Source organism: Neofelis nebulosa, chromosome 1 (genome assembly GCF_028018385.1).
Source record: "Neofelis nebulosa isolate mNeoNeb1 chromosome 1, mNeoNeb1.pri, whole genome shotgun sequence".
Taxonomy (NCBI): domain Eukaryota; kingdom Metazoa; phylum Chordata; class Mammalia; order Carnivora; family Felidae; genus Neofelis; species Neofelis nebulosa.
The window spans coordinates 134,559,214-134,586,459 of record NC_080782.1 but is presented as its reverse complement, the minus strand read 5'-3'; the positions used below and the strand labels follow the sequence as shown (position 1 = coordinate 134,586,459).

Below are 27,246 nucleotides of genomic sequence, written 5' to 3'. Positions count from 1 at the left end.
ATCCGCTCTGTGCACTATACAGCCAGATGAGCAAAGAGAGGGAAAGACTCCCTCCTTAGGGACCACTGGGTTAGCACTTGCCAAAATTCATAGAAAAATCTCGGGTGAAGCCATCCCACTTACACCTCATAATCCAGGTGTCAGTGACAACACGGGAGCAGGGTTTTTAAAATGTCTCTGGCCTTGAGGGATCTGAGTGAATCAATTCAGGCCATTCTGAGGGGCTGGAGAGTGACACCTGTATAAAAGCGGGTCTCAAGTTCACCACAGAGGAGGCGATTCTACTGCACCTCACCCATGTGCCTTCCTGGCGGTCCTCCTTCCCACATCCCAAGTCCTCTGACCAGTGCTTTTGCCTCCTGGGCAACATTAGCTTTCCCTTAAGTGTCGGGACCGCACTTGCTTCCCAGCACGGAGAGGTGGGTAGCCTTACCCCTGTCCCACTCGGTAGTAGCCGGGCGGGCAGCCACAGAGGTAGCCCCCTTCAGTGTTGGAGCAGCCATAGTTGCAGGGGTTCTTGGAGGACGAGCACTCGTTGACATCATGGCAGGCGCTGGAGAACTGGTCGAAGGAGAAGCCGGAGGGGCAGACGCACTTGTAACCCCCCAGGGTGTTGTAGCAGGAAGCGGAGCCACATGCATTGGGATTGGAGCATTCGTTCTCGTCTAGGAACACAGAATAAGAAACTCTTACCCAAGGGAGGGGGCGGGAGGTGAAGGAGAGCCTGGCTGTCAGAGGAATGACAGTTTCGCGTGGACATACCTCTAGAAGCGTATTTAAAAAATGTTCACTCTGATGGTTGATTGGCAAAGCTTATAAAATTTAAAAAAAAAAAAAAAAAACCCAGACAAAATTCCCCTCACTTAGGGCTTTAAAAAAAACCCTGGCCCTCCCCTTTAATTTTCTGTCTGTGCTATATTTCTGAATAGGATGGCAGCCTTTGGGTACAGATGTAGGCAGTCTGCCGACTGAACAACTTCTATTCTTGGAACCTAAGGTTACTTCAAAAGCCTGTCTCTCAGATCCAAGGAGATACAAAGTACATCACTACATTTCAGGGGCCACAGGGAGGGAGAAATGGAGAATGATTCCTTATGGGTGTGGAGTTTCTCTCTAGGATGATGAAAATGTGTGGGAGGTGATGATTGCACACTCCTGTAAGAATATACTGAACACCACTGAACTGCACACATTGTGTTTTTAATTTTTTTAAACGTTTTTGTTTCTGAGAGAGACAGAGACAGAACGTGAGCAGGGGAGGGGCAGAGAGGGAGGGAGACACACAATCGGAAGCAGGCTCCAGGCTCTGAGCTATCAGCACAGAGCCCAGCTTGGAGCCCGAACCACGAACTGGGTGATCATGACCTGAGCTGAAGTTCGGTGCTTAAGCGACTGAGCCACCCAGGAGCCCCTGAACTGTACACATTTTGAAAAGATGACTTTTATGATATGTGAATTATATCTCAATTTAAAAAAACCTGTTTCTATACACATTTCCATTCCCCTAGCAATTCCCAAATTCATTCTATGTGGGTAGAAAACATATGTAAAAATTCAAATACTATGAATTACAAAGTAATTAAAAGAAACATTATTTAATTCAATTTATTGAACTGGAAATCTAGTATGCTTTTAACTACTTGAGAACCCATTAGGTGCAGACTATCTTCTGGGAGAGGTTTGCATTCAGCAAATGCTAACCTAGGTTTTACTAGTTTAATAACTAACCTTACACTGTACATTCCTGCCTGCAGGATAATGACAGGTTCTACTTTCAGTCGCTCTTAGTTTTACAAAAATCAAAGCCTGATTGTGCTTTTAACTGCGGAGATTACAGTTTTGCTCTTCACTGCCTGGTTGATACATAGCATGTGGCTTGACTCCTCTGGGCTTTATCATAATCCACATTTCACCCTGGGCTCAAGTCACATCTGCTCCGTGGAATTCTTATGACCCCAGTGGAGCACAATGTGGCTGTTTCCCTGATACGTGACAAGTTTACGTTTCAGCCCACGTGAGGAGACGGTCCATTTGCAAGGAGATGTGCGTCTGGAACACAACAGCTACAGGGAGGTTTACGGGGGTGCAGGGGCAATCTCCGAGCCGAGGCCTCTCAGGAAATTTAACTCCATGAAGTAAAGCCCACAAGTTACCAAAAGGATAGGTGTGAATGAATTAGGCAATTCTTGTGTCAGGATTATAGCTTCAGAATTAGACCAGCAAACAGAGAGTGCCAGATATACAACTTGATAGGATTACTTACTATGTATGAGTTCTTAGTCTTCATTTCATGGGGAGAAAAGTATTTAAGTGAATTCTTAATAACTAGGCTACCTCGGACATAGGCGTAACTGCTGTTTTATTTCTATGTTCAAAAGACTTGCAATTTTGCCATGAAGGCTGACCTGCTTCAGTCATTAAATCTGACATTTATATGCAGTGTTTCTCTCCTAACAGAAAATACAAATTAGGTTATAATTTAACAAAATGATCCTGCTATGAATATAGGATTAGACATTCTGTTAGGTAGAAAAATTACCAGGAAAGGCAATTAACTGAGTAAATTGCATTTACGTACTGTTGACGAGAATATTTAAATATGTGTCATGTTTTTCTAAGCTCCATAATGTACTCATTTGTTACAAATGTATATTGTGGTATATTTTTGTGGACTCAGGTAATCTCACTTGTAAAATATTTTCATGTTTAATACATACTTTGTCTCATGCTTCACTGATTAATAATTTTTTTCCATGGGCAAGTGTTAATATTCACTTATTTTCAATTTTGAATAATTAATAATGGTTGCAACAATTTGGGAATGTTACCTACCTACATCGGTACAGTGTATGTGCCACAATGTTATAAATGTTCTCTGGCAAGTGGCTGGAGACTTCTTAAAGTGTTCATGAGAATCAAAACCTTTCTTTAGTGTTGGGGCACCTGGGTGGCTCAGTCGGTTAAGCATCCAGCTTCGGCTCAGGTCGTGATCTCATGGTTTGTGGGTTTGAGACCCAGGTCGGGCTCTGTGGTGTTAGCTCAGAGCCTGGAACCTGCTTCAGATTCTGTGCCTCCCTCTCTCTCTGTCCTTCCCCCATTCATGCTCTGTCTCTCTCTGTCTCTCAAAAAATGAATAAACATTTAAAAAATTTAAAAAATAAAAACCTTTTTCAGTAGTAACACAAACTGTCATTTTCCTTAAGTTGGCAACAGTATTACAACATTGTAGGCTTACAATTTAATATTATTAAAATTATCTGATACACTGACTATAACAGTTTGGTCCCTTCATTCTGTATCCTTCCCCCTTCAATCCTATGAATGACTAATGATATTTACACACACAGGTAACAGATAAAAATAATTTGTGGCCTTTCAACTGGCATTTTGTCATAATTCTTGTTCTTTTGACAAGTTGTTGCTTTTATTAGTTCCTGATGGTTTAATTCCATCCCTGCCATATATTTGAGTTAAAATTCCAACTGGAATTATGTGTGTTCAAAGCAAGGAAGTCAGCAATTAAAGTAGAGACCAGCTGGATTCCTCAACCTTGAACAGAAGAATCTAGAAACTTCCAAATAAATCCCTGCTGTTACACTGTGTGAGCTTCTCTGGGGTGACTGCCTTGCTGAAGTGCCCACTTGGAGGATCCCACAAAGGGGAATTAGGATGTACCATACATGGGGCACCTGGGGGGCTCAGTTGGTTAAGCATCTGACTCTTGATTTCAGTTCAGGTTGTGATCTCATGGTCTTGAGATTGAGTCCCCTCGTTGGGCTCCATGTGGAGCCTGCCTGGGATTCTCTCTGCCCATCCCCAACTCGTCTCTTTCTCTCTCTCAAAATAAATATTTAAAAAGTATATATACTATATTAGCCTTGATCTTAAAGTTATACCAATGTAGTGAAAAACTATATAGATATTTTTGCACTAGATATTTATAGGCAGAAGCTTCAGCAAACTTAAAAACTTGGAAGTTGAGATGATATTCCATACATGTTCCTGTTTATACTTATGGTCACTATAAAAATGAGAATTCTTTTTAATAAGCTGACACATAGGAAGTATTAGAAGATCATCCTTTGGCTGTAATATCCACAGAATTAACTGAGAAATCCATGTTATTTACTAAGTGGAGGGTCTCCTATTTTATAAACAAAGCAGTATCATTGTTTTATACTATTTTAACAGCTATCTAAAAAAGTACTGTTCTCGATATTCTTAAGTGTATTTATTACGCCTATACTTTGCCCCTGTTTAAAAATCAATCAATCAGGGCAAAAGGACACTGGCAACATTTTTTGTGTGTGTACAGAAAAAGAAGTAAATTTACTAAATCATTTTGACTGCCTAACTTACACCATTTTGATAATGTTTGAAAACTTTGCCCTTAACTTCTTAATCATTAATGGCTTCTGCATTTCCTTTCATGAGTGTCTATTTGTGGGGGTGACAAAAGCATCTGTCTCTGGCCTGGCACAAGACTGCAACCCTCTTTGTGACTTTCACAAGACTTGGCTTCCCTCCTTTGAAATCTATCTTGACTTTCTCTTCTCAAATCACTACACCGTCATTAGAAATTTCTTTTGAGAAGACCACAAAGGATAAAATCAGATTAATTTATTTAGTGGATGCTCACAGTGAAATATTTGGAAAACACGTGGAGTAATTTAAATCACTACAGAGGAACAGGAAAGCGCCCTGCTGTTTCTCTGCAGGACCACTGTTCCCCTCTCTGCTCAGCTATGCTGGCATCTGATGTCACAGCCTGTTGGATGGCATGTCTATGAAGTGCATTCAGATGGAGTGAAGAAAAAATGAGGCCTGTGCTAAGTCAATCAGCTGGCTATTCAAGTACAGAATAATGTTCTCTTTGATCAGTCTGTCCTTAAAAGGAGAACTGCTATTGACTATTAGCAATGCAAGGAACAAAGCTAAAGGTCTACACATTTTATTTTATAAATGCTTTTCTCTGGGGTTTTCAACAGAATTAGCTCTAACTAGATACTTGTTCTACCTTCAAATACTTTAACCCTCTTCATTAGATCTATGTAACTGAAGAGCACAGATGGATGGCTCTTATTAAGCTGATGTGAATTCATTTAGATTTATATGAGGGAGATGGATGGGTAATTCTTCAACCCCAAGTCTAAAGATAAGACATCAATGATGAAAAGCCCCAGACCTTGGCAAATGAAGACGATGATTGTTGACACCACTTTTACAAAGTTAAAAGTACATGTAGTAGAAATTTCTAATTATAAAAGCTCTAGTTGAGTTACCTTTTAGGCCCTTAAAACAACATTTTTATTCCAGGTATTTTCAAATATACACAAACGTACAGACTAGTGTAACAGATGCCCGTGAAGGACTGGTTTTAAAGTTCTAGGATTGTAGGGGCACCTGGGTGGCTCAGTAAGTTACACATCCCGACTCTTGATTTTGGCTCAGGTCATGATCTCATGGTTCTTCGGGTAGAGCCCCATCTCTGGCTCTGCACTGACAGTGTGGAGCCTGCTTGGGATTCTCTCTCCCTCTGCAGAACTTCTGCTAGCTCCCTCTCTCTCACTCTCTCTCTCAAAAATAAAGTTCTAGGATTCTGAGGCTACACTGAAGCATCAACCTTTGTTAGTTGTTCATTTTATGCACAGATACTTTAAGGTAAGAAAGGCAGATGGTACATAACAAGCAGGAGCTCACCGACACACTGATTCCACTGGTAATGCTGAATATACCCTTGAGGGCAACCACATCTGTAGCCTCCCAGGATGTTCTGGCAGCCATGCTGGCACCTGTGGTTTCCATCACATTCATCCACATCTGCAAAAACAAGCCCAGCATGAGATTCACGCAGACTTGCCTCTACTGTTCGGACGTGCACTCCCAACACAACCTGGGCTAACTATCATCAGGGAAACTAACAAGACACACAAAGAGGCTGTGAGCTTTTCCAAGTCACATGGTTATTAGGGGTCATCACAGATGGTTCTAAGAGCCCACCTTCTTCTTATGCTGTCCACCGGACCATCTCCTGTCAGTGCTTTCAATAACATCTTCATTTCAGCAAATCAACAATAGCAACCACAAATGTTGTGTATATTTTGGATGGATTAACTGCATATGGTGTGATTTATTTGGTAGGTAATTGAAGCATATTTGCATTACATATTCCAGTAGATTCAATAGTGATTCGGACATTTTATTCCTCAATTTCAGGAAGATACAGCACTACAGAGATACCATTCAAAATTAAATTTAAAATGTAAGTATTTGAATGTTATTTTTAGATGTGATGGGGGTATTCTTACACATCTGGAATAATTTCTTTGTTCGTACATGCATATTCTTTGGGAATGATACCTGAGGCTTTGAAATCTACCCATAAAGAGTAAAATAAAATTGACACATCTGATGTGTGTACAGCAAATTTATATGGATAATTAATAAATGGTATCTTATGTGGATGGTCACAAGCTGAACTCACAAGTGGCAAACAGCTGTACATTCAGAATACTTTAAAATTTTCAATGATTTCAAATATAAAATGTTAAAATGGAAATTTTTAAAGCCGAATTCTTCTTGGCTGCAAATTAGATACATAAATGTCCTACACTTCTTATAAAGAGTACATTAAAAACTCTGAATATATTTCTTAAATCAAAGGGTGACTAAAAATAAAGACGTAAACTGCAATAGTTTATTAAAAAATGTAAGGAGATGTATATAGTCCTATAATTTTTTTGGCATGGGTATTTTGCAAAAGATACCAATTCTAATAAATTAACACCTGTGATGGAAATATTAGAGAACAGTTTAATATTTTGTCAGGTATAGGTAGATTCTTAATTTATTCCCAGTTAACCATTTCCTTGCACTTCACAAGAAATACCTATTGTGGGGGGTAGATTTATAGAAAATGCCCATTGTCGGGAAGAGAGTGAATCAGGAGTTTCAGAACAAATGAAATGGAAATAGCTGTCACTTTCCCCAGTGCTTTTCGTCGATTTCTGCAGTTCTCTTTGATAACTGGTTCTTTCAAGACTTAACTTTCACACATGTCGTTATCATGGAACAAAGCCCCATGTTTTTTTCTGATCTATTTGTATACTACTGTAAACCATATTAGCTACAGAATTCTCTTGCAGTTTTTTTTTTTTTTTTAGATCAGTAATTATGTAAAGACAACACTTACTTTAAAAGCCAGTTCATACTCTCAGAATTTTGGTTCTACCACATTAAAGTTTTCCTCTGCCCCCAGAATGATACATGAAAATCTAAGAACAAAAATCAGTTCCTGAGTTCTATCTTGTTAAGTACTTTCTTTCTTTTGAGATGATCTCATTTCTCATTTAGTGGCTTGGGAGTTAAAAATAGTTTGCTGTGTTAGATCAAGGATTTTTGAGCAAATAAACTGACCTTCACAGTTCAGTCCAGTGGCATCAAGAGAGAACCCTCTTTGGCATTCGCAGCTGAAACTTCCAGGCGTGTTTTGACAGATTCCTTTTGCTCCACAGAGTGAAGGCTGAGACCCACATTCATTGTTGTCTAGCAAAGCAGGAAGGAGGAATGTCAAGCTTCCTAATCATTACCTGAGATTTCACTATACAAAGTGAAAAGTGAGGTATGAAAGCCTAAGTTTCAAGATGTGAAAACTTGAGAGAAATGTATGGCCAGATTCATTGTCATGTTAGTGGCAAGAAAAGGACTATTCCAAGACATGTGAAGTTATAGTGTGTCTTGGGTTGATCGAGGACATGATTTCTGATAACGCAGACTGAAGGTCTCTTAACGTGTGTGTTTTCTAACATAAAATAATCCACCATGTTCGCTAGCATGTTGTAAATTACAGTGAACCTTTATCCATATTTTGTCTGAATACACATGGTTATATTTAGAATGCAATAGAAAGGCACTGTTTGGAATACACCCTAACGTGCTTGTGCTTGGTTGGACCTTAACTATTTTTTTCCTTTGGATATTATTCTTGGGCAAAAACACCTATATTATTAGCCACATTTCTAGACCACTAATTATGACGCATTGGTCCTAAATATGAGTATTGAGCCATTCGTTATTCTCCCACTTTAAGTATGATTTTTATGCATCTACCAAGAGTTTGCAAAACTAGCCATTTGTAGTTTTGTCTTACCAATACAAGCAGTGTGGTGCTGTGTGAAACCAGGTGGACATTTACAGGTAAAACCTCCCAGAGTGTTGACACAGAGGAACTGGCAGTTGTGCTGTTTGGTTTGACATTCATCAAGGTCTGAAATGAAAGAGAAGCCAGTGAAAATCAGAGCAGAGTCACCCAGCTGTGCATTCTTTCTCATGAAGCCACAGGATGTGTACATCTTCCATTGAGAGTATATTGCCTAGAGTTGTGCAGGAAGCTTTACAGACTTCCATATGTGTATGGCAAGCAGTTCCTTTTCTCACATGTCAGCAGCATAAATATCATGGGCTGCTCTGATAGGATGGCTAAGGTGATACATAACACAAAGTTTTCCTAGAATAAGAAAGAGAATGGAGGAGTCACAGTGGTTTATACGAACCGTTCTCAAAGCGAATATCCAAAGGGTATAATTTTTGAATTTAATGCACAGTTCAGTACATGGCTGGTCACTTACTCCTATTAAAAGAGGGGTTAAGGGGCGCCTGGGTGGCGCAGTCGGTTAAGCGTCCGACTTCAGCCAGGTCACGATCTCGCGGTCCGTGAGTTCGAGCCCCGCGTCAGGCTCTGGGCTGATGGCTCGGAGCCTGGAGCCTGTTTCTGATTCTGTGTCTCCCTCTCTCTCTGCCCCTCCCCCGTTCATGCTCTGTCTCTGTCTGTCCCAAAAATAAATAAAAAAACGTTGAAAAAAAAAAAAAATTTAAAAAAAAAAAAAAAAAAAAAAGAGGGGTTAAATAATAATAAAAAGATCTGGAAATTGATGAAGATCTGAAAACAAACACTGAGTCAAGTTCTCAGACTCCAAATGAAAACACCATCATAAATACAAGAGGAAGCAAAAAAAAAAAACACAAAAAACAAAACAAAACAAAACAAAACCCAAAATACAGCATCTGTAATTCTGATCATAAATGGGATTTATATTTGAACTAACAGAAAACTGAAAATGTGATTTTGGTTAGATTAGAACTAAATATATTGAAGTAAATATGCACAGCAATATAAGATGTAAACAACACTAATTCATTATATTAAAGCTTAAAAAGCACACACTAGTTGTACTCTTAACAACGTGCAAAATTAAATTGATTCCTGATGGCTCAGTAAATAGGTCAAAGAGAATAGTACTGCTTGCTATTATTTTTAGTACTTTTTTTTTTTTTTGGTATTCCTTGGAAATAAAACTTCATTATTCTTAAGAATAACCTGTATTTCAAAAATTTAAGAAGGAATTTCCTCAGTCCATTGATTTTATACTAGTGAGGTTTATGACAAAAATGAATGCATGACTACAGCATTGGAGCCACAGTAATTGTCTAACTTAGTTTGATAATTCCTTTCAATACTACTAAGCAAAAAATTTTAAATTCAACCATTCATTTTCAATATTCTGCGGCAGACATATAATAAAAGTAGTTTAGAGAAATAAGATCCTCCATAAGCAACGAAAGAAATTTGATTTCAGTTATTTGTTTCAATCTCTTCCCTCACCGTTTTTTGTCTTATGTAATTTCATTTTATTTTGAATTGTGTGGTTTGCTAGAAGAAGCAAACTGGGGTAGTTTGGGTTTCAATGCTCTCTGCCCCCTGCACGTGTCCTTCAGTAGAGGTTTCTGTGCCATAATAAGGTGGTCACTAGGAAGATGTGCTTTAATGAAGGAGATACAGGTGGAGGAATCCCGGACTCGCTAGATTCGGATCCGAAAGAAGAGAGACAAGGGTCAGAAATGCCAGAGACTTCGCTCACCTTTGCACGTCTTTGCGTCCTCCTGTAGGACATATCCCCGGGGACATGAGCACTGGTAGCTTCCCTCAGTGTTCTTGCAGATGAAGTTGCATGGTTTCGGGGACTGAGAACATTCATCAAGATCTAAGTAAGAGTGATATGAAGATTAAATTCTTAGTTTCAAGGAGCAACTGGCCTCCTTCCTCCCTCCATATTCTTACTTCATCTTTTTCTTTTCCACTTCAACTTAAAATGGAAAAACAGCCAGAGAGAAAAGATGCACGCAACAGTGTCCTTGAGAGTAACGTACTGGTTTACTTTGTAGAGCAGTCTATGATTCTTGGATAAATGTAATATCTGGACAACTGTGCGGGTTCAAAAAATCCACCACATTGGTTTTTTTTAAATTGTTAAATATTAAAAAAAAATTTTTTTTTTAACGTTTATTTATTTTTGAGACAGAGAGCATGAATGGGGGAGGGTCAGAGAGAGGGAGACGCAGAATCTGAAACAGGCTCCAGGCTCTGAGCTGTCAGCACAGAGCCCGATGCGGGGCTCGAACTCACGGACCGCGAGATCATGACCTGAGCCAAAGTCGGACACTTAACCGACTGAGCCACCCAGGCGCCCCGAAATTGTTAAATATTTTTGAGAGAGAGAGAGAGAGCGTGGGTGCACAAGTGGGGGAGATGCAGAGAGGGAGACAGGATCCCAAGCAGGCTCTGTGCTGTTAGCACAAAGCCCGACATGGAGCTCCAACCCACCGACCATGAGATCACAACCTGAGCTGAAGTCAGATCCTCAACCGGCTGAGCCACCAGGCACTGTGCCACTACATTCTTTTTTTTTTTTTTTTTCCAACGTTTTTTATTTATTTTTGGGACAGAGAGAGACAGAGCATGAACGGGGGAGGGGCAGAGAGAGAGGGAGACACAGAATCGGAAACAGGCTCCAGGCTCCGAGCCATCAGCCCAGAGCCTGACGCGGGGCTCGAACTCACAGACCGCGAGATCGTGACCTGGCTGAAGTCGGATGTTTAACCGACTGCGCCACCCAGGCGCCCCTACATTCTTTAGATTTATGTATTTTGGTTTATAGCTTGAGGACCATACTCTAAAATGTAAGAACTTCTTTCTTCCTTTAAAAAAAATTTGTTTATTTCTGAGACAGGAGACAGGGAGAGGGAGGGAGGAAGAGAGGGAGGGAGAGAGAGAAAGAATGAGAATGAACAGGGAAGGGGCAGAGAGGGAGACACAGAATCTCAAGCAGGATCCAGGCTCTGAGCTTTCAGCACAGAGCCGGATGACCCGATGTAGGGCTTGAACTCATGAATCGCGAGATCATGACCTGAGCTGAAACCGGACCCTTAACCGACTAAGCCACCCAGGTGCCCCCAGAGTTTCTTTCTTCAGACACTGTGACACACGGGTATGGAAGACGTTCTCTTGAACTGTTAGCTGCCATGCTAAGCACCGTGGGGCACCACAGATCCAGATCCAAGTCTTCATGCTGGCCCACCATGCGACTAGACTCGGGCCCAGGCTGCTAGACTACACACACACCACCAGCAGGTTCTCTTTGCTGTCTGGTCCTTATTTCCCTCCACACCCTCCCTGCAAGATGGCTCAGGCTCTGAGTCACTGGGTTAGGGGTCACAGCTCCTTTCAAGGCGGCCCTCCGTGTACAATTTTCTCCTCCCAGGGTTCAATGACATCTCCCTCTTCTCTTTTGGCACAGCCCCAGCACACAGCACTGTGCCTCGCAGTTTCTACACACTCTGCTCACATCTTTATTCAAAACAACTGTCTTTAAATCGTCCCCACCTTTCAATATACTACCTCTTTACTGCCAAGACTGTCAGACGGCAAACAATCTCCATTTCTTCTTAAAACATACTGATCCATGCCTCCAGAATGCCAAAAGCTCATAATCAACAGCCTGTTCTCAAGCACTCTCATGCCCAACCAAGTGAGTCAGATGCTCACTAAGAGTCAGTATGGGTTTTCTTAACCTTTTCATCCCAGGTTGTTATTAAAACAGGAATTTGAATAGAAGTAAAGCTGCAAGGTAATTAAATATGGAGGAGAGAAGACTTGTTTTGTTTTTTTTTTTTTTTTTTTTGGTCATCATTGAAAACTAAGTCGAATGCTTTGGAAAGACTTGATAAAGGCAAGCCTCCCACCCCTGCCCTTAACTGTTACGGAATTCTGTGTGTGAGACAATAAGAAACTGAATCAGAAAAAGAGACTGTAAAAACATAGAAGGATTCTGCCCTGAGACTTCTTTCCAACTGGAAATGATACATGATGCTTAATTGGTATATTTTATGCCAAAAACAGCAATGAGGAGCAAAACGCATTCTCTCTATATATGCTAACACACATGTCCAGAGTCCGAAGTCATTTTGTATTAAAATATAAAATGTTGAAACAATATTTTTGAAATAATTTTTATGCTTCTCCAATTGAACACTTCCTGATGAACTGAACAGTTCTGTGTCCCACACGCTCCATGGTAAACACACTGCATTGACAGAAGTGACCTGTAGGTAATGGGAGCTGGCCACCCCCAGAGGGAGAGACGCGGCACCTTACCTACGCACGAGGTGCCGCTGATGTCTGTGGTGTAGCCAACCTTGCAGAAGCACCGGAATGAGCCCATGGTATTGATGCACTGACCATTGCTGCAAAGGTTTGGCATAACTTTGCATTCGTCGATATCTGTGGGCAAAAACAACCCCAAAATGAAAACAAACGTACAAGTTAATATATATGCGGGGATAACGCTGGTGGGAAAACTAAGAGAAACGAAGGAAGTGACGTGAGAGAACTAGCAACCAACATCCACAGTGCTGCTCACTCCAGCGGCTGGCAACATGCAAGGGAAAGAAAACTATTCTGAAGTGACCGGAAGAGATACATCCATGGAGGCTAGGTTGAAAGCCCTGCTTACGTCTACTTGTTTTGCAATGTAAGTGTGTATTATTTTGGCGGGATATATACAGCTACCTCTCTGAAGCTCAAGTAATCTGGAATTTGTGGTGATCTCCTATGCCCGGACCTCATATTCACAATGGGATTCGGCTCTGAAGAAAGGGTTTCATTAGCAACGTAATCAGGCCCGGGGCTAAGAGTCTGTGTAGTAATAGAAGAAAATGGTATTTTTCAGGACATCAGTCTATCAGGTGGTTGTACAGAAAAATGGAAACAGAGGACTAATGGGCCAGAGGCTAGAATTTACCTCCAAAGTTAGAGCCTTTAGATATAAACTGCTTAAAAGAGGAATGGGGTCAGGAAGGGGAAAAAAAAAAATTGGAAACCACTAACTGATAATGAGACTTGCTGGTTTGTATATACATTGCAAACTGACTTAGTCCCTGTGCACAAATAGGCAACACGCATTTAAGTAAAGCAGGTATAGTTTGGGGGGTTACAAGCATGGCCTTTGGGGTAAGACAGGTATGTTCTGTTGCTGAGTGCATCCCTTAGAAAGGGTGTGATCTCAAGAAAATTACTTACTGTTACCAAAGCTTTCAGTTTTCCCAGTCAATCCTACCTCTTAAATACTAAGACTGCATCTTTTCCAGTCTCCAAATCATTAGCAAGAAGCGTATACAAACACATGTAAGTATTTCAGCTATCGTATCAATTTTTCACTTTTCCTTCCGGTTAACCTAAGTTAATGCTCATGGTATTGGTAGCGTGCGTCAATTTCCTCAACTCCTTACCTCTTCCATCAGTGGTATATCCTGGGCCATGAGGACATATCTTTTTGTACTGGGCAGTTCCCGGAAGTGGGCAAAGCTCACACTGGTGACCCCAACCTCGCCCCCCGTCACAGCAGCATTCGGACTTTGTGACGAGATTGCGACTGCTGGACGCCATCTGACACATCGTCTGCAACACCTCGGCAAAGCAGAGTCCCTGTCGATTGTCTGAAATAACAACGAGTTAATAAGCATCAGTGACATGGTGCTGACACTTCATTTTCATCTTCAAGTAAAATAGGACCATCAATGCTTTTCTTCCTGGCGGTAATGTTTTCAAAGGTGAGTACTCTTCTATGTGAACAGCCACACTGCCTGACAGTTTCATGAACACAAAGGTGTTAGAGAATCCGTTCAAAGCATGTTCTTTTACTAGAGTTTATTAAATTTGACAAAAGGTGATACTATCCTTTAGAAATAGATTTATTTTTCTTCCATCCATCAGCAACTAGTTGATAACAAGCTATCATTCCTGCAGAATGCAAATAAAAGGAAAATGAAATGAAATCATTTCCCTATAAATAAGCAAATGAGTATCAGGATTTATTTGTGGAAATTCCAGATTATGTTACAATGTTGGTACGTATTCAGTCCAATCTCATATTTTCTGCATCTAAAAGAGGGTTCAAACATTTGGGCTAAGTGGTTTTTTTTTTTTGTTTTTTTATTTAGTATAAATAAAGGAATTTCTCTGATGTAAACAGGCAAATAAATCTTTACTATGAACCATCCCAGTGAAAATATTATAAACAAAAAACTACATTAGACTATGTAGGTTATCTTTTCTATTTCCAGAAAGATTGGTGGTTAGTAAGGGTCTAGATTGTAAATAATATTTATTTTCTTGACTAACAGTTTCCGAGGATTTAACGCAGTGACATCATTTGGAGAATCTGATATAGCTGAGACATTCTGTTTTTGTATCAGTGATGAGTGCTCTTATTTCTCGGTTTGCCTTAAATTTTCCTCCTCCATACATTTACACCTGCTCATATTTAACTGAAATGGCGTATCATAGAGGTATTTTAGCATTAAAATACAACATAATGTCTGAGCTTTATATTTTCCACAAGAGAATATTTTGTAAAACATTTTTTTCTGTACCGTAAAATAAAAATTAACCTTCACTACATTTTTGAAATGTGGCATTTACTTTAATATTATTAATACAGCAAAGCTTACCTCACATAGCAAATATTTTCTTATGGAATTAAATCATCTCCTGATGTAAATTTTAGTAAAGTCACATTTTCCATAGAGCTTAATTAATCTTAATTTTGAAAAGACTATTTACATGACACATAGATGTGCATACAACACATGGGCAGAAATACATCATTTTAATAGATGGGTCCCTTCAGGAAGAGGCATATTGGATTACTCAGATTGGGGGGTTTTATAGCAGACAAGACTATGTATGTAGAGCCCTCTGTGATGACATCATAAAATGGATGTTTTACTTACCAAGTACAATACAATCAGGTGTCCACTTACCAAGGCATTCGGTGCCTGAGGAACTTGACTGAAATCCTTCACTACACTCACATCGGTAGCTCCCGATAGTGTTAACACAGCGCCCATTTTCACAAATTCCTGGCTTGGTCCTGCATTCATTTTCATCTTTGGGAAAACAAATAGGGTGAATAATGAGCAGAGTGTAAAGTGACCATTCACATATGATCCTTAAGGGAGTTACATCTTATTTAAAATGTCCCCACCAAAATACCAACATGATGGGATAAAAACTAGTCATATGTGAACATGGATTTATTTTTAACTCCATCCAGGAGGGTTCTTTCTTAACAAAATGTTTTTCTTTTTCCCTTCCCTTCCTTGTGGGGGAGGTATGGTCGTTTGATGGAAAATTGACCTCCACGAGGCATAAACTTGCCCCAAGACACCAGACAAGGTGAGGAAGAACTCTGGGGGAGAGGGTGCCAGTTTACACGATATGGGAGCGAGGCTGGGGGCTGAGGGGAGGGGGGTGTTAAGGAGGGGTGGAGAGTAGGGTAAAAGCCACACAGGCAAGCATGAAGTGCAGGCTCCCAGACTGGCTTTGAGTCAAATCAGAGGAGCAGCGTGGTGTGTGAGGACTCTTACTGGTTGAAGAAATTTAGGGAGTTTTGCTCTTTTGGTTGGTGATAAATCTATTAGGGCAAAATGGTTTTCATTAAAATCTCTTTTATCTTTACTGGGTTTGATATTCTATAAATTTTGTTTGGGGCTTTTTTTTTTTTTTTTTTTTTTTTGAAGCTATGCTATCAAGAACCTAAGAGAGCTTAGGACAATGAAATATTTTTGATAAACTGCTTTCATCTTTATACTTTTTATATTTTTTTGTCAGGATGTTTTTGTTTTTGCTTTGTTTTTGGTCAGAGTGTTTTTTTCTTATTTATTTTTTACTTTACATCCAAGTTAGTTAGCGTATAGTACAATAATGATTTCAGGAGTAGATTCCAGTGATTCATCCCCTACATATAACACCCAGTGCTCATCTCAACAAATGTCTTCCTCAACGCCCCTTGCCCATTTAGTCATCCCTCCACCCACCACCCCTGCAGCAAACCTCATTTGTTCTCTGTATTTAAGAGTCTCTGATGTTTTGCCCCCCTCCCTGTTTTTGTATTATTTTTGCTTCCCTTAACTTATGTTCATCTGTTTTGTATCTTAAAGTCCTCACGAGTGAAGTCATATATTTGTCTTTATTTAATTTCGCTTAGCATGATACACTCTACTTCTAACCACATTGTTGCAAATTATACTTTTTAATCTTTAATTTGTTGATATTTAAATTTTTTAATGCGTATTCATTTTTGAGAGACAGAGACAGAACATGAGTGGGGGAGGGGTAGAGAAAGAGGGAGACACAGAATCCCAAGCAGGTTCCAGGCTCTGAGCTGCCAGCACACAGCCCCATGTGGGGCTCAAACTCGTGGACCAGGAGATCATGACCTGAGTCGAAGTCAGATACTTAACACACTGAGCCACCCAGGCACCCCAAATCTGGTGATATTTATTCTGCCTGTGCTTTCTTTTTATCAGCACTTGCCCTCAGTATTTTTTTCCATCCCTTCATTTTCAATCTCCCTCACATTCTGATTTGGCACCTTTCTTACGAACAGCATCAGGCGCTGGGTTTAAAAGGAATTTTAAAAAGTACATCTGTTTTTTTAACTCACAGTTTATAACTATCATGACTATCATGACTGCTGGTGTGTTTGGATTCTTACCTATCATTTTATTGTGTTTTGTATCTACTACGGTCTTGCCCTCTTCTCTCAGTATTTCTTAGACTAGTCTAGTTTTCTATGCCCTCCTCTTGTCCCCACCTGTGTCTGGAAGTTGTAATTTTCTTAGATCTTGTTTGTTAGATCTTGTTTTTAAATGTGCCTCCAGGATCTATTTAAACCAAATAACAAACTTTCCTGTATCCCTGGCTTACCACTGCTTCATGTATACTATAACTTCCTTTTGCATTAATTAAAACAAAATAATGGAGTATCTCGTTTGGTGGTCATTTCACAGAGTCATTTCATTATGGGTGGTAACTTAATTTAGAACATTTCTGACAATGTCCTATTTTTTGTTTATTTCCTTACTAGACTGAGTATACAGTTTTAGTTCAGAATCATTTTCCCTTAGAACGTTTGGAAAATATCGTTCCCTTGTTCTCTTTGACCCAGTGTTACTGTTCATTTGCAGGAAGTCTGGGTTTTCTCTCTGGAAGCTTTACGGGTTTTCAACTTTGCTCTCAGCGTCCTAAAATCCACTATGCTGTGTCTTGGGGAAATTTTTCCTCCCTTGTAGGGAAACAATTATTACACAATCATAGAAATACACAAATTTTAAGATTATTTACAAAAATATTGAGCTAAGTTATAGATTTAAAAAAAGGAACTTTTTTTTGTATATTGTGTACTATGTAGTGTCTGTTATTTCTAGACGTTGAGGGTTCAGGCTCAGCCTTCTTGATCTAATCCTATCCCTGATGTCATTAACCTTTATTTTGATTTGTTTTTTAGTTGTCTGAATTATTTTATTTTTTGAATTTTTTTTAAGAAGGGCTCTTGTTGGATAGACGGAGTTCCTCCATGTCTGGTGATGCATAATAGAGCTTCTATACTTGAAAGATGGCTAGAGAGGTCTCCAAGTTTTAGATTACTTTTGTTCTACTACCAGTGGCATGAGAATTAGTGTGAGAATTTGTAAAAAGTAGCTTGATTTCTTTTTCTGCCTTGTAGATACTTTGTTTTTCTGCTTGGTTGCCTGAAACCAACGTAATTCACTTTTTTCTTTCCCTTTTTCCATTGTTGAAATTTGTAACTTCACTAGGGAGTGTCTTGGTGTGATGCTGCACGACCTCTAGAATTTTGATTGCTAGCATTCCATGCTTTATCCTTTGAAAATTTCTCAATGGCATGAGGATTGCCAATTAGTCGCCTTTCCACTGTTGGCTACTCCTAGAGCACTTAGCACTGTCTACTCCGTGCCTAATGCAGCGCAGACCCATAGGCTAGAGGCAAACACACTACCAGGATGGTCTCACTTCAACTCGCGATTCAAACCTCAAATGGGAAGTAACACTCCCTTGACAATCTTACTGTATTTCCTAGTGTGTCCATGCTTCCATTTTCTAAAATGACTACTGTGCAGGGCGACAAGAACTCCTCCAACTCCCCACTATGAACCACCTATCCGGCCCTCACTTTCAAACTCTTGTCTTTTTCAGCAGCATAAAGATTCCCTGGTTTTTCTCAAAGGCCAGTCCTTGCACTTGAACTCTGGATTGCCTTCCAGGAGTTCACAGTTCTCCTTTTTCACTGAGTTATTCTCTTAACACACATGTTCTAGTAACTTCCATCTTAAAAAAACAATCTCTTTTAATAATGTGTCATACCTCCACCTACTACCTCATTTGTGGTCCCCTTCAGGACAGATTTATTTCTTTTTTCCCTCCTCAGAACTCCTATTTTATTCTATTTTATTTCCAGTTTATTGAGGTATAGTGTAAAAGGATTCCTCTGTCGAGTGAATTAACACACCCATTACCTCACATATTTATCCTTTTCCTGTGAGAGAATATTTAAGTTCTAATCTCTTAGCAAATTTCCATTACACAGTACAGTGTTGTCAACTGTGAATCACCATGGTACACATTAGATCCTCAAACCTTATTCATCTTATAAACTGTAAGTTTGTACCTTTCTACCAACCTCTCCCTATTTCCCCTACCTCAAGCCCCTGGCAAACATTTTTCTACTCTTTCCGTGAGTTCAATTTATTTACTTTTATTTTTTTAGATTCCTCTTATAAATAATACTGTGCAGTATCTGTTTTTCTCTGCCTGGCTTATTTCACTTTGCATAATGCCCTTTGGGTCCATCCACATGTTATCACAGATGACAGGATGTGTGTACATTTTCTTGATCCATTCATCCACTGACAAACACTTAGGATGTTTCCATACCTTGGCTATTGCCAGTAATGCTACGATGAACACTGGAGCTGACAAGTTTTTGAGATAATGTTTTTGTTTCCTTTGGTTATATACCCATAAGCGGGATTGCTGGATTATATGGTAGCACATATTTAATTTCCTGAGGAACCTCCAAAATCCATACATGGTGGCCTTAGTAGTTTATGTTCCCACCAACAGTGCCTAAGGTCACAGTGCACAAGGGTTCCCTTCTCTCCACATCCCTGTCGACGCTTGTAATCTCTTGTCTTTTTATGACTGTCCATCCTAACAGGTGTGAGGTGATATCTCACTGTGGTTTTGATTAAAATGAAAACCTGATGACTAGTGATGAAGAAGTCACCAAATATAATTACTGCTTCTCTTTCTATATCGTGCAATACATCTCAGCAGCATGATACAGGAGTGACTGACCACTCTCTAACTGCTCTAATGAAAAGTAATTGAATAACCCATCCTTTTAATTGTCATGAATCCTACACTGACCTGGAGAACTTCCTCTCTTGCTGGTCACTCATTTTTGTCTTTTAAGTATTTTCCACCGCACTAGATTTTGGAGTGTTCAGAGCTCAGTCACTGCGTTCTCTTTCTTGGGGTCTCTGTGTTTTCTTTCTTGGTGTCCTCATCTGATCCTGTGATTTTTAAGTAACTCCCTGTTTGCCAATAATTTGTAGTCCTGGCTCATAAACAAATCTGTGTACCTGCTGTTACTGCTTGGAAGGCTCATACATTTCTGACAGTTAACTTGGTCGAAACATTTTTTTTTTAAATTTTTCTGTTTCCAATCACACCTGCTTCTTCCAGTCTTTTCCTTATCATTTAATAGCCATCCAATCAACTATTCAAGTAAACTGCTAGGATTTGTTTTCTCTACCTCTCTTCCTTCTTCCATATCCAATCAGCCCGTCATTAAGTTCTGTTGATTATGTCCAGAGTATATTATCAATCTAAGTCCCTTTCACCTCTGGCCCTTATCTGAGCTTCCTTCAGCTCTCATTTAGATGATGAAAACAGCCACCTAAGTGAACCCTGCTTCTACTCCTAACCCCTTGTGCTGCATTATCCACTAGGCAACCAGAGATCTTTTAAAAATGTACATCAGGCAGTAACAATAACACAAGCGAAATTTTACTGTATGCAAAGCACTGTCCTAAGGGTTTATATGAATTAACTTATTGGATCTCCCCAATAATCCTATGAGGTAAGTGCTCTCCTTATTCCTATTTATGTTTAGAGTATGAATTTGAGGCACAAAGTGAAGCCAACTTGCCCCAAATCCCAGAACTAGGAGACATGAATCTAGGTTTCTCACATTCATTGTCCATCTGCAGGGCTGTACTCTAAATCCCTCTACCATGGTGCACGCACCACAAAACCAGTCTCGTTATCGTGGCCTGCCGTGCCCGTGACCGCCTTGGGACCTCACTTCACACTCCTCCCCTGGCACAAACTCTGGCCACACTGGCCTTCGTTCTGGCCTGAGGCATCTGTACTTACTGCTATTTCCTCTTCATTTCTAGGCCCCGGCTCAGACGTCCCCTCGTCACAGAAGCCTTCCTTCAATGGATCTTCTCAAATAGATCCCATTCAACCACTAAATCTTACTTTCTTAAAAAGACGTACCACTATATGAAATTTGTATGTCGATTAGTTGTTTGTTTGATGTCTGTTTCTCCCTGAGCAGAACACACATGACTCGAGAGCAGAGTGGGGGCAGGGGGTGCGGGGGACACCCTGCCCTAGTTGAACACCCTGTCCCAAGAACCACACAAACAGCAGGTGTTTGATGAAGTGTAACTGAATAAATGACTATTCTGCACTAGCTTTTTGTGGGGCAGTGTGTTCTCATATACAGGCTTAAATATTTTCTACAAAAATTTAATTCCACAAATGCTCGAACATGTTCCAATTTTTTTCATTGTTCCTTTTTTTTTGGGGGGGGGGGACTTCATTTATGCAATGTTGGATTTTTTGGTCTTCTACCTGTACCATTTTGTTATGAATCACTTCCATATCCACATTTTTGCTTGTGTTTTCATCCTCGGCTACTTTTTATTAAGTCTACTGTGATTGGTGTACCTGGGTGGTTCATCTGGTTAAGTGTCCGACTTTGGCTCAGGTCACGATCTCACGGTTCATGGCTTTAAACCCTGCATTGGGCTCTCTGCTCTGCTTCCGATCTTCTGTTTCCCTCTCTCTCTCACAATGAAATAAAAATATTACAAAAACGCTACTGTGACTAACCTCTGTGATGGCTTTCTTTCCTCAGCTCTGCTAGACCATTCTCTCTTGATACTGCTCTATCTTCATTTTCAATATCTTCTATTATAATTTGTATTTAACGGTGTCTCTTAAAGATTACAAAAACTATTTTTCTAAACTTGTCCTCTTCCATTCCTGAGGTGTTCTGGCCCATTTCTTGTTTATTTTCTTTTCTTCTCCTCCGCCTCATACGTATACGTTAGTTGCGGTCTCGTGTAACTCCTCATCTTTGATGGCCTTTCCCCAGGTCTACTACATGCTACAGCACAGTGCAGAAGCGCATCACCAGTGCTGAGCAGGGTGTGACCCAGCTTCACTTCCCGTCTGCTGTACTCTGCTGTACGAGCATTCTCTCACCACATCAGTTATGCTCTCTGCCCGTGGGGCATGCGTACCGAGCGTTTTTTTGTAGTTTAGGAGGTCACTGTGGCTCTGAGTAAAGTCCTCTAAGTCTTGTCAACTGTTTTTTACTTCTCTGGCTCTTCACACCGAGTGTCAAACTGGTTTCTCTCATTCACCTGTGTCCCTAATCTACTCGAAGATGCTGGATGAATTCTTTAAATCAGGGTTGGTCACTTTGAGAGAGATCTGTATTCTGCTCCAGTCTAAAGAAAAGTATGTCACTGAGCCTCAAAAATACCTATTTTTGATTGAAAATTTTACATTATTTGAAAGATATTCTTCAGAGTCTGTAGTTGGGACCATTCCTCACTTAAACAAACACTCTTCCCTCCACTGCTGCATTTCTAAATCTTCAGGGGATGGAAGTGAGGTAACACATTTTTATTTCATCATCTTAAGAGCAAAGCCTTCTTTCCCCTCATTAATATTTCAAAATTCATTTTGAAATAAATTTTATTCATTTCAAAATGAATCCCCAAAAGCATTCTGTCAAGACTTTCATGAAAATTTAATGATCGTGGTAAAGTTTTTCTATTCCTTACATTTTTCTATTCATTTATTTGCTTACTTAAAACGAATTACTGGGGCGCCTGGGTGGCGCAGTCGGTTAAGCGTCCGACTTCAGCCAGGTCACGATCTCGCGGTCCGTGAGTTCGAGCCCCGCGTCAGGCTCTGGGCTGATGGCTCGGAGCCTGGAGCCTGTTTCCGATTCTGTGTCTCCCTCTCTCTCTGACCCTCCCCCGTTCATGCTCTGTCTCTCTCTGTCCCAAAAATAAAAATAAAAAACGTTGAAAAAAAAAAAAATTAAAAAAAAAAAAAAAAAAAAAAAAAAAAAAAACGAATTACTGGGGCATAGTATATCATATAGTCGAATTTCATCTGTTGTGTCTGGTAAGGGGTGAATATCCCAAATATAGAAGTAACTCATACAACTCAACACCAAAAAAACAATCTGACTAAAAAATGGGTCAAGGACGTGAGTATACATTTTCCCAAAGAAGATACACAGTTGGGCAACACACACATCAAAAGATGGCTAGACATCACTAATCATCAGAGAGATGCAAATCACAACCACACTGATCTATCACTTCACTCTAGTCAAAATGGCCAAAGTTTGGGGCACCTGGGTGGCTCAGTCGGTTAAGCAGCCGACTTCGGCTCAGCTCATGATCTCTTGGTCCGTGGGTTCGAGCCCCGTGTTGGGCTGTGCTGACAGCTCAGAGCCTGGAGCCTGTTTCAGATTCTGTCTGTGTCTCCCTCTCTCTCTGCACCTCCCCTGTTCATGCTCTGTCTCTCACTGTCTCAAAAATAAACAAAACGTTAAAAAAAAAAATTAAAAAAAAAATGTTTCAAAATGGCCAAAGTTAAAAAGACAAGAAATAACAACTGTTGGCAAGGATGTGGGAAAAAAGGGAACCCTCAAACACGGTGGGTGGGACTGCAAACTAGTGCAGCCACTATGGAAAATAGTAATGGAGCTTCCTCAAAAAATTAAAAATAAAAATATCCTGTAATCCAGTGATTCCCCTACTGGGTTTTTACCCAAAGGAAATAAAAACACTCTTTTGAAAAGATATATGCACTCCTTTGTTTACTGAAGTATTATTTATGATAGCCAAGATATGGAAGCAATCAGAGTGTCCACTGATCGATGAATGGATGATGAAAGATATGGTATCTACACACAGCAGAGTATTATGCGGCCATAGGAAAGGATGAGATCATGACATCTGAGACAACATGGATGGATCTAGAGATTATTATGCTAAGTGAAATAAGTCAGACTGAGAGAGACAAATACCGTATTATTTCACTCATATGTGGAATCTAAAAAACAAGTGAACAAACCAAACAAACAAACCAGAATGAGACCTATAAAAATACAGGGAACAAACTGATGGTTGACAGAGGGGAGAGGGCTGTGGGGATGGGCGAAATGGGTGAAGCATGAGTGATGGAGAATGGGGAATACAGGCTTCCAGGTATGAAGTAAGTCACAGAAATAAGACACAGCATAAGGAATATAATTCGTGATATTGTAATAGTGTAGAGTGACAGATGGGAGCTACACTTGTGATGAGCACACCATGTTTAAATTTGCTGAATCAGTATGTTGTATGCCCAAAAGTAATTTAACATTATATTACAACTATACTTAAAGAAATTTCATTTGTGATTACATTTAGTTTTCTTTATAGAGATTTTAGATTTCCTACCTAAGTCCAACTTTTTAGCTTGTAATATTTTTAGTTTCTGTTGTGTTTGACATTTTGGAGATAATTTTGTTGTATTTCAGTCTCACTGTACTCAGCATTTTTATTATGGTTTTATGTTTTTTTGTGTGTGTGTGTGTGTGTGTGCGCGCGCGCGCGTGGCTTTATCTTTCATTCTGATTCGGACATTTGTAAACAATTTTTATTTATAATAATATCTTGGCTGTTTATAATAGCATTTCTAATTATAAAAACATGTCTGTATAAAACCAAACTTCACTACAAAGAGTTTTCTGATGATCAAAAAGAGTTCTTTCTGCAGAAGGTTCAGCTTCCAGCATGCGATCATGAAAAGCCTGAGGATCAGAAATGTTTTAGAACCTGTATCTTCTGTAGCATCTTTTCACAATGAAGAAATTACAAACGTATAATGCTGCCCTAGGTCTTTTCTTTGAAAAAGGAAGAAATGGGATCATAGAAATAGAAATCACGTAGTTTCTCACTCTGTAGATGAGGAGACAGAGACAAAGAGAATGAGGCCACTTTTAAGTCACCCAGCTCATTTACGGCACATCCAGGACCAGAAAACTGGGCTCCTGATATGATCATGGTGCCCATCCCCTCGCTCCCAGGAAATATACATATGAATGTAGTGACTGTATGATGTCAAATTCAGCTAGTTACCCAAAAAAAAAAAAAAAAAAAAAAAATTCCAGGCATAAAAAATAAACATGTTTCTAAGTATTTTAGCTAGATCAAATTCAAACACACATATACGTGCAAAAAAATTTAAAAAAAAAAGATACATAGCAGGTAAGCACATGAAAAGATGCTCAATGTCATTAAAGAAATTTAAGTTAAAACTACACTATGATGCCCTTATACATCTACTCGAATGACTAAAATCAAAATTCTCGGGTTGCCTGGATGGCTCAGTCAGTTAAGGGGGAGAGACAGAATCCAAAGCAGGCTCCAGGCTCTGAGCTGTCAGCATGGAGCCTCATGTGGGGCTCAAAGTCATGAACGGTGAGATCAGGATCTGAGCCACAGTCGGATGCTCAACCGACTGAGTCACCCAGGCTCCCCTTGGGGTTCCTCTTTTAAATTTTTTTCCTCTGTATTTACTTGCTTGCATATGTACCCACAGAATTATGAAAAACAAGAAGGCTTATATAATCTGGGACAGGCATAACTGCCTGTGCATCATCTAGAAGCTGTTATACTGGCGTGGACCCAGACGTAGAAGAAATCCAGCTCTAGCACAGCCTTGAAATACCTAGAAAAGTAGTTGGCGTGAAGTTAGGATGATTTGGAAACAGTGCTCCAAATGTGTCTTGAGCTAGGGGTCTTAAATAAGCAGACCCTTCAGGCCTTACCTACACAGCCTTCTCCATCAGGCCGTCGGGTCATCCCAGGAGGGCAGATGCACATGAAGGTGCCTATCAGATTCTTGCACATCATGCCTCTAGACTCACAGTCATGGAGACCTTCGGCACATTCATCCAGATCTAGAAAACAGTTTTCGTAGGAAGAAGATCAAAACGAATTCTCAGGAGCAGGCTATTGTTTTGGAGTTTTAAGTCTTAGTTCCGGTCTTATGGCTCTTAAAATGCTATTGTGTGAGAGAGGAAGGAGGAGCCTAATATTTTCCAATTGTTGGCTATATTCTAGACTTATAAAAGTTTCAGCATTGATCCCAATGAGAAGAAGTTCAGGGAAGGACAGTCTTTTCTTTAATAAGAGCCCAAGATTGTGGGTTCTTCAACCTGTTTTATCTTTGACTTGCTTAGGCAGACCATCAAGTGTCTTGTTACCCAGGTATGGAAATTTACCAGCAAAATCCTGTCAGATACAGGGCTGTAAACTCTAGAAGAACATAGATGAGAACTGTAACTTCACTGCAGTACACTTCCAGCGTGGCAAATAAAGTTTTAACTACTCTCTTGTCCATGGCCTTACCTTTGCACATCTTCTGGTCTTCCCTGAGGGCATAGCCAATTGGACATGTGCATTCGTAGGACCCGAAGGTGTTCATGCAGCGGAAAGCACAGAGCAGCGGGTTCTGGGCACACTCGTTGATATCTAATCAAACAAACAGGTAAGCAGGGACTGAGCCTAGAGTGTTAATTGTTTAAATAAACACTGCTGTATTTACTTAGCAGTCATCGAGAAAGCAGTAATATACTAGAACCTCCACTCCTGGTCTGGAGAAGTGAGCACCTAACAAACTCACCCTCCAACAAATAACAACCATAAACTCTGAAAACAAAAACAAAAACAGAAACAACTACCTGAAGTAGTCTTTAGTGGTAAGTTGAAACTCTGCAAACGACCAGCAAGAAAGAAGTTCCCAATATTTTTCTTTTTCTGAAATTACGCTGTGGATGGACATAGTCCTGCCAGCAGCAGGGCCTGGCAGCTAAATCTTCAATAGAAATGTTCTGAGCTTCTATGCATGGCAATCGGGGGAGGGAGCTGGGGGCAACCAAGGCTGCTCAAGAGTGAGAGGGAATCCCAGATAGCAGAGGGCTAGAGATGGAGACACACTGTTTTGCATAAAAGCAAAAAACTTAATCTGAACCTCTGTCTTCCACGGGCCTGACAGTCTGCTTTTATGTTCATCCAAGTTAACTGCTTGCTAAGACAAAAGCATCGGCATTCTGCAAAGATATCACTCACAATATCCAGGGAATAATCTAAAATTAACCTCCTGCTGGGGAGCTAACTTCAAGTGAAAATACCATCAACAGATGCTGACTCTGACATGACCGAGATGCTGGACCCATCAGACAAGGGCTTTAAAATAGCTGCTGTGACTCTACTCTCACTGAGGCAGAGGAAAAGAATACTTGTGATGAACGTAATCATCAGTAGAACATCAAAACAATGAAAGTAAAAGAAGAGACGAAACAACCCTTTCTAGATCAAGCAGAAGTAGTATTTAAGGGAAGTATCACTTGCCTTCACAATTCATCATGGGCCCTGGCTCAAAGCCTTCATTGCAATTGCATTCAAAACTCCCAATAACGTTGGTGCATGTCCCATTCCCACACGGATTGCCAATGGAACATTCATCAGTATCTGAGAAAAAAAAAGGAATAAAAAAGTGCCCCCAAATTTAGGGAAGTTTTAGCTTAATATGTGCATGCCCATGAATCATATCCATCCACCTGGCCCTCACAAACTACCAGGATCTGTACAGGCCACACCTGACTCTGCACCCTCCCT

The 27,246-nt window shown here is 40.1% G+C and overlaps 1 protein-coding gene across 1 annotated transcript in view; it reads right to left on the bottom strand.

Moving 5' to 3' along the window:
• The window catches only part of FBN2 (fibrillin 2), a 257,001-nt gene that overhangs the window by 4,754 nt on the left and 225,001 nt on the right, over positions 1–27,246 (bottom strand). Inside the window, exons 53-63 of the mRNA XM_058737181.1 lie at positions 26,980–27,099; positions 25,978–26,100; positions 25,395–25,526; positions 15,157–15,282; positions 13,624–13,830; positions 12,491–12,616; positions 9,918–10,040; positions 8,150–8,266; positions 7,417–7,545; positions 5,701–5,820; positions 434–665 (exon numbers count right to left, since the gene is read on the bottom strand). Of these exons, the coding sequence (XP_058593164.1) occupies positions 434–665; positions 5,701–5,820; positions 7,417–7,545; positions 8,150–8,266; positions 9,918–10,040; positions 12,491–12,616; positions 13,624–13,830; positions 15,157–15,282; positions 25,395–25,526; positions 25,978–26,100; positions 26,980–27,099 (1,555 nt within the window). The remainder of the gene's footprint in view (positions 1–433; positions 666–5,700; positions 5,821–7,416; positions 7,546–8,149; positions 8,267–9,917; positions 10,041–12,490; positions 12,617–13,623; positions 13,831–15,156; positions 15,283–25,394; positions 25,527–25,977; positions 26,101–26,979; positions 27,100–27,246) is intronic.